The following is a 12,342-nucleotide window of genomic DNA, read 5'->3' as shown; positions in this document are numbered from 1 at the left end:
TCAGAAAAATGGTGACATCAATGTGCAACAAATCCGTTCAAGTGACAATCCAGCAGATTTGTTCACTGAATCTTTGCCAACTTCAACTTTTGAGAATATGGTATACAAGATTGGAATGCGGAGACTCAAATATTTGAAACAAAGGTTTCATCAAGGGGAGTAAAATACGCGCTGTACTCTTTTTTCCTTACTAAATTTTTTCCCCCACAGGGGTTTCCTTATAAGGTTTTTAATGAGGCATCTAGAAATGTGTATTACTAAATATGTGTATTTTGTTTCCTTCACTATGATTTTTTCCACTAGATTTTTCCTAGTATGGTTTTAACGAGGCACAATACCTTTTAATGAACATCCAATGGGGAGTGTTATGAAAATAGTTATATTGTAGATGTCCATTTATTACTCTGCTATAGATAATCATCCTGAAGAAGATTATCCATTTGGCACTCTATTGAAGTTTATCTACAAGCAGCTGATGCAGGCATGTTGCAAGCAACTCAATGAAATGATTTGCAACAGCTTCTTATTAAACAGGCAGGTTACAAGCAGCTCGTGCAGGCAACTTACAAGCCGCTCATGCAGGCAGCTTACAAGCAGCTCACACAGACTTCTTACAAGCAGCTCAAGAAAAGTCTCGCAGTTGGTTCCTTTCTTCTATAAATAGAGTAGTTTTCAGTTCATTATGTACATCAGTTTGAAGTTGAATAAAAATAACAATCTCCCTCTATACTTATCTTCCATTTATTTACTTTACGGTCTTTATTTTATAACAATACCCTATTTAGTTTTGTTGTTGTTTGCTTATTCCAACGTAAGGTATTACTACCAAAAAAGAATTTTACTCCATCCGTTCACTGTTACTTGGCACGTTTTGACTTTTCACGCCCCTTAAGAAATAATAAATGAAGTCATAATTTACCATGATACTTATATTAATTGATGCATATTTTATTGGATTTGAGAAAATGATTTGAAATGAGTAATAAATAATGTGGGTATAACAGAAAAAAAAATTGTCTTCTCTTTATATGCGTAAAGTGACAAGTAAGAATGAAAATTTATTTTTAGTATATATGCCAAGTAAAAATGAATGGAGGGAGTACAATATACAAACGGAATTTTTGGGACAAATTAAAACTTAGTCCGAAAATTGGCCATAAAATTGATTAGTCCGCTGAAATTAATTATTTTTTCTAACCGAAAAATATATAACATATGTATATATTTTGTATATAATACACACACACATATTATTTTTTGAAGCGGCTAAAATTATATGTTTCTCAATATAATTGTCAGGTTTCAAGTATTTTGAGTTTGACAATTATTTTATTTACACTGGAGAAATATTTATCTAGTATGCTGCATAAAATTTGCTTGAGAGTTTTCTCTTAAGTATTTGATTATAACTTATAGAAAGTATTAGTATATTATAAGTTATTTAGAATATTATTATGTGTATATGTATAATAATTAGTATTGTATTATTGCATTCCCTTTCACTTATTTGGTATCTTTTAAGATGATATCATTACTTTTATGACTTCTTTTATTGTTACAGATCTTTTATTTCGTTTCTTTTCTGATATTATTGTCTCTTCTGATGAGCCGAGGGTCTCCCGGAAATAGCCTCTCTATCTTTCCGGGGTAGGGGTAAGGTCTGCGTATATTTTATCCTATCCAGACCCACTACTGAGATTTTACTGGGTATATTGTTGTTGTTGTTGTTGTTGTTGTATGTATAATAATTAGAATTCATGGAATTATGTGACCTTTATCTTCCCCATGATAGATAAAATGTCTCTTTTTACGCTTTCACATTCTTAGCAAAAAAATAAAATAAAAAATAAAAAATTAAAACACTGATTTAGCAATGCATTTGAATTTCCAAATCGAACTTTAATTTCGTTATATTAAAATTGTAGAAAAATGTTATACATAAATTGTGGTTTATTAATTCTCTCAAGCCCCAACAAAATAGAGACAGCTTCGTTTTGCCCTCTTTTCCAGTTTCCAAGATAACTTGTTTTTCAATGTTGTGCAAAACCTCTAAATGATCAATCCGCAAACTTTCATCACTTAATTTGTAAATCAAGCAAGTTACACGTAATTATTTTTGAATTTAAACATCTACGATAAAATAATAAAATAAAATATTTTATAATAAAAATAAAAATTTAAAAAGAAATTAAAAGGAGAGAAAAAACTTTCTCTTTAAGCCAAGTGACAGCCTAGAAAAAAGCCACATGACATAAGTAGTTAATAATTAGTTACGGGTTATTATTTTTGAATTTAAATATCTATAAAATAATAAAATAAAATATTTATAATAAAAACGAAAATTTTAAAAATTATCCATTCAAATTGGAAAGTAGTTTCAAGTTGGAGTTTTTAAATTATTTTAAAATAAAAACTAAAATTATAAAAAATAAAAAACTGCCAATTTTAAATTTCTTGTTTTTTTAAATAATTTTTGTTTTTATTTTTTTAAAAAAAAATTATTTATTCATATATATTATCGAGAATAATAGAATAAAATATAATATTAAAAAATATGTATCTTCTATTACATTATAAAAAGAAAGTAGCATACAAAAATTTAAATCTTCTATATATTATATAAAGGAGAGGAAAACGTGCACTGCTTAAGTCAAGTGACAGTCTAGAAAAAAGCCACATGACATAAGTAGTTAATAATTAGTTCTTGGTTATTTTAAATATCTATAAAATAATTATTTTTACAATAAAAAATAAAATTAAAAAAAGGTGTCCATTCAAATTGGAAAGTAGTTTCAAGTTGGAGTTTTTAAATTATTTTAAAATAAAAACTAAAATCAGAAATAATAAAAAATGCCAATTTAAAATTTCTTTGTTATTTTAATATTTTTTTGTTTTTCCTTTTAAAAAAACTTTATTTATTTAGAAACTATTATTGGGAATAATAGAATAAAAAAAATAAAACAATATGTATCTTCTATTATGTTATAAAAAGAAAATAGCATACAAAAATTTAAATAAAGTAATATGCTAATAAAAATTTCTATTAGCAATGCAATAATACTAAATATTGGATAATATAATAAAGAAAATTACATAACAAAAAGGGTATTCGATGCCTATATAAGTCTCATTAATTTAATAGAAATTTGTATTTATTAAATTTCAGATAATATTATTGAGAACAATAGGATAAAATTTAAAATAAAAAATTATTTCAAGAGTAATAAAATATATATCTTCTATTATATTATAAAAAGAAAGTAGTAGACAAAAATATTAAGCAAAGTAATATACTAATAAAAGTTTCTATTAGCAATGCATTAATACTAAATATTTGATAATATAATAAAGAAAAAAACATAACAAAAAAGTTATTCAATCACTATACAACTCTATTTAATTTAAAAGAGATTTTATTCATTAAAATTCGGATAATATTATTGAGAACAATATAATAAAATTTATAATAAAAAAATATTTTTTGAGTAATAAAATATATATCTTTTATGATATTACAAAAAGAAAGTGGCAGACAAAAATATTAAACAAAGTAACATACAACAACAACAACCCAATATAATCTCACTAGTGGTGTTTGGGGAGGGTAGTTTGTACGCAGACATTACCCCTACCCTTGGGTAGAGAGGCTGTTTCCGATAGACCCCCGGCTCCCTCCCTCCAAGAACTCCCACCTTACTTTTGGGGTGACTCGAACTCACAACGTTTTGGTTGGAAGTAGGGGATGCTCACCACTAGAGCAACTCAACAAAGTAACATGCTAATAAAAATTTCTATTAATAATGCAATTATATTAAATATTTGATAATATAATAATAAAAAAATATATAACAAAAGAGTTATTGGATGATTATATAAGTCCCTTTAATTTAATAGAGATTTTATTCATTAAAATTCAGATAATATTATTGACAACAATAAAATAAAATAAAAATAAAAATTATTTTCAGATTAATAAAATATATATTTATCTTCTCTTATATTACAAAAAAAATAAGCGAGTACACAAAAATATTAAACAAAGTAATATGATAATAATTTTTTTTATTAACAATGTAAAAATACTAAATATTGGATAATAGAATAAAGAAAAATATAGAACAAAAGAGTTATTCAATGACTATATAAGTCTTTTTAATTTAATAGCGATTTTATTATTAGGTATATCACATTGACAAATAAGATGACAACTAAAATTTATTAAAATAATACGATCTAATTTTTGAAGCTCGATAACATTTTAATTTAATTAATATTTTTTAATATTATCGACTACTACTTAACATATTGCAGAGAAAATGGTGGCACGCACGTTGGTCGCATTGGAATTTGCAGTTCACAATAAATCATCTGTACACGTGGCGGCATTCCGTGTTAAATGCGATGTGTTGGTCAATTGGTCCAAATAGTACTCCATCAGTTTCAATTTATTCATTAAGGGTATAATGGTAATTTTAAGCAAAATTATTTCCAAATTTAAAAAAAAATAATTTTTTTTGGAACGGACCAAAAATAAAATAACTTCACCAAACGGAATTAGTCCTTATTTTTGTTTATAGAGGAAGAGGATAGGATTGGAATGAATAAATTCCAAAAATGTCTCTTTAAATAGTTACTCCAATAGATTCTTTAAGTTGCCTTTATTCCCTATTTAGTGTTTTTGTTGTTTGCTTATTCCAACGTAAGGTATTACCAAAAAAGAATTTTACAATATACAAACGGAATTTTCGGGACAAATTAAAACTTAGTCCGAAAATTGGCCATAAAATTGATTCGGTTGAAATTAATTATATTTTATAACCGAAAAATATATAAAATATGTATATATTTTGTATACGATACACACACATATCAGTGTTTTAAAATGCGTTTTCGGGGTGAGTTTCGGGGCGATGCGTACCAAAAACGCCCCGAGGCGAAGGTGGGGGCGAAAGCCTAGTGGGGCGTACGCCCAGGCGAGTTTTTTAGCCCTAAGTTAGAAGTCTTTCCCAATTCTTTACTATATTATTTTGAACTCAAGTTACTTTCGTCTCTTTTTATATTTCACTGTTAGTTTGTTTGTAAATATGTACGTAATTAGTTTTTCAAGTTCGGCGCTTCTCTTGCTCTCTTTCAAAATATGTATGCGTGTTTCTATATGTATTGATTAGATTTATGAGAAAGTGGATAACTGGGCAATGTGGGTATGTTGGATAACTTTGATTTTTGTATATGGAATTTGATTGTTGTCGAGGAAAACATGAAATCTTTTTCAATTTATATTTAATTATTTAAGCAAACTTGTGCTTGTAAGTTGTAAGCATGGTATAATATTAATGGATTGCTTTGATTAGTTTTTTGTAGGGATGAACACACACACACACACATATATTATAATTTTTTAATAATATTTATTATAATTTATTTGTAGGGATGAACACATATATCTATTTAATAATATTTTTTATAATTTATATTATTTTATAAAATATTTAAAATTAAATACTACGCACACGTCTTTTAAAACACTTGATATATATATTATTTTTTGAAACGGTTAAAAATAGAGGTTTCTCAATTATAATTGTCAGGTTTCAAGTTTTTTGAGTTTGACAATTGTTTTATGTAGACTGGAGAAATATTTATCTAGTATGCTGCATAAAATTTGTTTGAGAGTTTTCTCTTAAGTATTTGATTATAACTTATAGAAAGTATTAGTATATTATAAGTGATTCAAAATATTATTATGTGTATATGCATAATAATTAGAATTCATAGAATTATGTGACCCTTATCTTCCCCATGATAGATAAAATGTCACTTTTTACGCTTTCACATTCTTAGCAAAGAAAAAAACATTCTTAAAACACTGATTTAGCAATGCATTTGAATTTCCAAATCGAACTTTAATTTCGTTATATTAAAATTGTAGAAAAATGTTAAAAATAAATTGTGGTTTATTAATTCTCTCAAGCCCCAACAAAACAGAGACAGCTTCGTTTTGCCCTCTTTTCCAGTTTCCAAGATAACTTCGTTTTTCAATGTTGTGCAAAACCTCTAAATGATCAATCCGCAAACTTTCATTACTTAATTTGTAAATCAAGCAAGTTGCCCTCGCAAGTCACGACTCACAACCGGCCTAAACGAGGAGTAAATCCAAGTGGTCTGTTTTTTTTATTTTCCCTTATCTTTTTTTGGGGTTTACTCGACCAGTGCCTGTGATTAATTCGAATTCGTTCTTGTAAGGTACTTTCTCTATTCACTTTTACTCACAAATATTTTAAAAATAAATTTTTATTTTTACTTGTCACTTTTTGAATATCAAGATAAAGTAATTTTCCTTTTCTTGTTATACCCACAACATTAATATCATTTTCTCATAATTATTAAAAATATACATCAGTTAATATGAGTATCATGATAAATTATGCACTTCATTTATTATTACTTAAGAGGCGTGAAAATGTGACAAGTAAAAATGAACGGAGAGAGTATATTAAAAGGGAAAATATTTCTCATCAAGACTTTTTTTCATTTTTTAGCTTAAAACCAAAACTTTTAATTATAGTTGAACGATACTATCCATACCACCACACCTTTAATGGTAAATGGGTTTTGCAATGCAGGGCACGCATTATTATTTTTTCCATTGTACTGCATAGGATTTTACATACAATTAATATTATTGATAATTTCGTAAATTATAGTTAATTGTACTAAATCTTTTACTTAAAGGAGCAAAAAAGATTCCGCTTCAGACAAAAAAAAAAAAAAATCAAAGTACAAAGATTAATACGGACCCCTTCTAGTTTAATACTAGTACTAATTATTTATTTAAAAAAATAAAAGAGTTTCTTTAAGTTAGTTCTCTAAATCTCACACTTATTTTATATGAATATTCAAGTCGATCTCCTAGTAACATTGGATCCAAATACAATATTTTATTCTAAAACTAAAGAGACATATAATATATAATCAAGTTACAAAATTATTTGTCTCCCAAGATATTATTATATAAAATGGAACATGAGCACATGAGGACATAAGGACACTACGAAAAGAAAATTTTTGCGATCAACTTGTTTGAATTACGCAATAATGAGTTAAAATCCTTTTTAATCACTCGGTATTAAGTATTTATTGGCTCGACTAATTTAAATTCTCATCGTATCAAACTCATTTGAAAGAAAATGTTTTCTACCAGGTTAATTTAGGAGATATAGAATACTACACAGAGAATATAGATTCTTTCCCATCTCAAATAATTTTTAAAATAAAAAGGAGCAGTTGTTTCTTCGTTTTTTTTTTTTTTTTTTTTTGGATTGCGCAAGAATTTTGTCAATATTTCCAGTCAAATCTTCTTGATAGTAGATATTTTTGCTTCTACCAAAGTTGATCTGGACTCCTTATATATAGGCTCTAGAGCATGCAGATCCTAAAAATGCATAGGGTTTCCCCCAAAGAATGATTTTTTCATTTCTCAAAAAAGAATAATCGTCACCATTCTAAGAATTTCGATTTTCAATTAACAAAATTGATGGAATAACTATCTCAATTCTTATCACTAACTAAAAAAGTGCTAATGTGTTTAACGCAATATTTGAAGAAGAAAACATGTCTATTTCAAGCTTGGTGCATTAATGAAGGAAATATATTTAGTATCTGTAGCCTAAACGAGTTGCAACGTGAATTAAATTCACCGATCTTCGAAGGTTGTGTGGAATCGTAAGTACTCTTTCATCTTTAATTGGAGATTCTAAGTTTATGTTCGAGATATGAAATCATTTTTTTAAGGAGAATTTATTATGCATGACTTTTAGACCCGATTACGGATATTGGACTCCGGATGAAAAAAAAGAAGAAAAAACATGAACTAAATTCTAGTGATTGGTCGCTTATTCACGGGCGACAAAAAGGTCGCTGGCCCAATAGGCGTCTTATGGTCGCTGGTCCAATAGGCGACGTACGGAAGGTTGCTAGCCCAATATGCCTATGGTCGCTGGTCCAATAGGCGACCTATAATATAATGTACTAGAGACTAGTAGACCATTCGGCCAAACGCGAAAATTAGCTTATTTTGATAAGTGTTTTATCTCAAAAATATTTTTCTCAAAAGTACCTTTAGTGAGAAATAATTTGTGTTTGACTAATTAATTTAAAAATCACTTCTGAACAGCAATTAGTGTTTGACTAAACTTTAAAAAACTGCTCATAAGTGTATTTTTCTCAAAAGTGTTTTTAAAAAAGTACTTTTGAAGAGAAACTACTTTTTTCTGTTTCTCCAAAACTGATTCTGTTTCTCTTCAAAAGCATCTTTTTCTTTCAAAAGATTGGGCAAACACCTCAATTTTAGAAGAAAAATACTTTTGACCACAAAAAAAAAAGTTTTTGTCTCAAAAGAAACTTGGCCAAACAGGCTATAGTTCTCATTTTCGTTTCCGTTAAATTTTTAGTAATACTAGTATTTTAAAGATAAAAATAAAGGAAAACTTACACAAATATCTCAAATAAGTGTCAACTTATCAACCTCTAGCCATTAGTCATAGACTTACCAAAACTAGCCAAACACATATAAAAATTGAAAAATCAAATAAATAAGGTTCTTTCTCTCAAAGAATCATATGCAAAAATCTCCTTCCATAATTTTAAATGTGATTAGCAACATTAGATGCAAGACGGAAAGAAAATTTCATGGATGAGGTAGCAAATAAGGTGATGAAATACAAAAAATAAAAATACAATATTCCAAAAATCTAAGCAAAAAGGAACTTTTTCAACGGGTATAGTTAAAATTCATTGAAAACATATAAATAAGTCAATATATAAAATTTGAGGAAGATTGGAGGTGATTTGAACGTTTTGTATCAAAATTCGTAATTAAATCGAGTTCAAAAAATGCTTCTGCGACATATGTATCAAACATGTATCACGCATGTATCTCACACATAGGTATATACGTGATACACAATTGATACAAATATGATACATATGTGATGCACATATCATTTTATTCATGTTCAGTTTTTACTTCGAATTTTCAATTCAAACCACCTCAAAACTTTACCAAATCATTCCAAAATCGAGATTCAAGTTCCTTAAGATGTACCCAATATATTCTAATAACACCACTCAAAAGAAAGCAATAATTTCATCTTTTTTTGCTATAAATAGCTAATTGATTAATAATAGTAATATTTTATGAATTGACCAATTTTGATAATGAGCTACTTGTAAATTAGTTTCCCAAAAATAAATAATAAGGCTCGGAAAAGGCCCATGTATAAAACGAAACCAAGACTGGGCCCACCTTTTGAAGAATTTCGGAATCATGGCTTCACTCCATTCCCGCAAAAATGGCGGTTCTAAACTGAGAGATTCAATGTCGAAGAAACAAAATAATGGAGTTGAAGAAACCCTAGACCGTTTTAGTCAGTTGCCGGACGCACTCCTGGTACAAATCCTCTCTCTTTTGCCGACCAAAGATGCCGTCGCATCTTGTGTTCTCTCAAAACGGTGGCGTTTTCTTTGGTATTCAATCTATAACTTCCATTTCATTAATATTGATTACAAGACAGAAAAATTCATACACTTTGTGGACCAAGTTTTAACTCATTGTAGTTGTTCAAAAATCAAAAAATTCAAACTTGATTTTGATTACATGTCTAGATGGAATTTTGAGTTGGAAGTCAGCCGTTGGATTAATTTTGCTGTAGAAAGAAAAGTGGAAGATATTATATTGTGTTCAGATGATGAAGAGCTCACTTATAAATTGCCTCTATCTATAGGCAATTGTTCGTCATTAATTACATTGAATTTGAGCCACTGGGTGTTCGACAAGGAACTGACCATAGTTTGGAACTCTCTAAAGAGCCTAAATCTGTACCTAATAAGTTTAGATGACGATGATATTGTGAACTTACTATCAGGTTGTCCTGCTTTAGAAACTCTGTAGTTGTCATTCTTTCGGGGTTTTAGTCGTCTTGAAATAACTTCCTCAAATTTAAAGAGACTGACATTGTCAAGCCATTGGCGGCCTGATGCCGAAAATGATGGTTCTTTAGAAATTATTGCCCCGTATCTTCAGCAACTGGAGATTTCAGGAAATCTTTATAATCTCATGTGTAGGCTTGTCGATGTATCTTCCTTAGTTAATGCGAAGCTTACTTTCAACAATAAATGTATCAAAGGCATCGGGGCTTTAGGTACAGGTGGCTTTGATGGTGAGGAAGAAAATTGTGATTATTCTCATCAAGTTTTGAGGACACTCATGCAAGATTATCTTCATAAGTTGAGTTATGCAACCGAGCTATCAATCGGAAATTGCTTCAGAGAGGTTTGTTTTTAACTCAAAAGTCCTTATTTTCTCTATTGAGGTTTAGTAGTCGTCAATTCGTCATAGAATGCAAACATTATACGTTGATTACCTTTGCACAATTTTACAAACAACAACTCATTGTTAGATTTTCTAAATGGATTTTTTTTCTAAGCGCTGAACAGATAAATTTATTTTAACTACCTGAGATATGTTAATTATTTTAACTACCTGAGATATGGATTGTAACAGTAAGAAGGGGTAAATCAACTGAGTATATTCAACTTTGTAAAGCCTTTCTAATTCCTATAAGAAAGGAGATATGTTTGAAAATGCAAGCTCCGCTTAGGGATTGGTCTTTAGTTGTTTATAAGCGCAACAGGATTAATTACAGAAAGGTGCGGCCTTCTGTGCCTTTTTGCAATCCGTTTGTCAACTTTTCAAAATTGGATATTTCTTTTATGATACCGGAAAAAGATACATCTTGCAACCAAGATCTTTTTACATTGATGTTGCTTAAAGTGTTTAGATTTGTCACGACACTATCTCTCTGCTGTGGAGTTCTTTCTTTTTGTTGTTAATGCTTTCTCCATTCTTTATTGGTTTCATTTGTTTCACTGCACCAGGTCCTGTGCGCCTTGAAGTTTGGAGGGGTGCATTGGGTGCTGATTCCAGACCTGAAATGCAAATATCTTACACTAGAGTTGCATATAGGAAAGTTTAATTTGCATGGAGTAGCTGGACTTTTGCGAGCGTCACCTCATACGGACACACTCAACATAGACATCGCCATTATGCCTGTAACTTCCTGGAACATTTTCTTTTCTTCTTACGTCTATTCATTTGATGAAATTTGAACAACCTCCCCTCCCAGGAAATTTTTTCTGAAGGAGAATGCAAATATATCTGTAATTATCCGTAAGAAGCTTGCTTTTGTCACTATAAAGCTTCACATTAATATGGTTGGTGTTGTTGCTTTCTTTGAGGCAAATGAGCTTCGAAACAAAAAGTACTGTTGCGCTATCACTCTTTGGTTAGGTTACGTGCTCGATGAATCTTATGATTGGAACAGCCCTCTTAATCATTTTCCATGTACCACTAGGATTCGTTGGTTCTGAAATTTTTATGACAAGACACTTCTACTGTGAAATCAATTTTTGTACCTTTCTGCAGTTTCATTAGGCTTACCTGCATTTGATCCTGGATATATTTTCTGTCTCCAGTATGATAGTTCCTGCCGCCGCTTTGAGTCAAGATATTTGGCCAAAGGAGATAATAATGATATGGAGAGTTGGATTTCAAGCTTTCAGTTTCCCAACCTCAAGAATGTTAAGATTGGCATCTCCGTCGGGGTGTGCTTGAAGTACAGTTTCCAATGGCAATTAAGAAAGCTTTTCAAACTTTCAGAATTCCTGTTGAAGAGTTCAATGATTTTGGAGAAGTTCACTATCACATCAGAGAAAAGAAAGTGCAAGAGATGTTCAATGAACTGTGAGTCCCGACTTTTATCTCAATTGGCTGAGAAATTATTAGGTTGTGCAAGATCCTATGCCAATCCTGTAATTATCTTCCAGGAGTGAGCTTTCCATGACTAGACTGCAAGTAGTTTTCTGTCTCAGGATACGAGAAATTTCGCCTTAATTGAGTTTTTGATAAACTGCTTACACAATTATGAACCTTCAACTTCTCTGGGTGACAAGTTTCTACTCTGTTGAACTTACCCTTATGGCATACTTAATGTTATGGTAGCTTGGTTTTCTCATGAAGCTTTTGTTTGTTACAGTTTAGATGTTTTATATATGCATTGAGATTTCCTCGCAACACTTGTTTTCCTTGACCTACTAAGATGAGCACATCTACAAGGCACATTTTTAGTGATAATTAGCCTTATGAAGTGTTGTTTTTTGCTACCTAGCTTTGTCAGTTGCATCAAGGTCTATGAATGTGAAATGGTTCCCTTTTTGGCTGTTTTCTTGGAAATAAAGGGGTCTGCATTGTTTGTTGACCTCAAAATAATTAGAAGCAGTTTGCGA

The 12,342-nt window shown here is 29.8% G+C and overlaps 1 protein-coding gene across 1 annotated transcript; it reads left to right on the top strand.

Annotated features, from left to right (window-relative positions):
- The first annotated feature begins 9,303 nt into the window (after window positions 1-9,303).
- LOC104111942 (putative F-box/FBD/LRR-repeat protein At4g13965) lies at window positions 9,304-12,089 on the top strand. Its single transcript, XM_033660196.2, has 4 exons — window positions 9,304-9,525; window positions 10,123-10,330; window positions 10,936-11,109; window positions 11,533-12,089. Exons 1-4 carry the CDS (start codon window positions 9,326-9,328, stop codon window positions 11,887-11,889), a joined length of 939 nt encoding a protein of 312 aa, XP_033516087.2. The 5' UTR covers window positions 9,304-9,325; the 3' UTR covers window positions 11,890-12,089.
- The last annotated feature ends 253 nt before the right edge of the window (window positions 12,090-12,342 follow it).

Source organism: Nicotiana tomentosiformis, chromosome 4, assembly GCF_000390325.3.
Source record: "Nicotiana tomentosiformis chromosome 4, ASM39032v3, whole genome shotgun sequence".
Lineage (NCBI taxonomy): Eukaryota > Viridiplantae > Streptophyta > Magnoliopsida > Solanales > Solanaceae > Nicotiana > Nicotiana tomentosiformis.
This window is presented reverse-complemented; position numbering and strand designations above follow the sequence as displayed.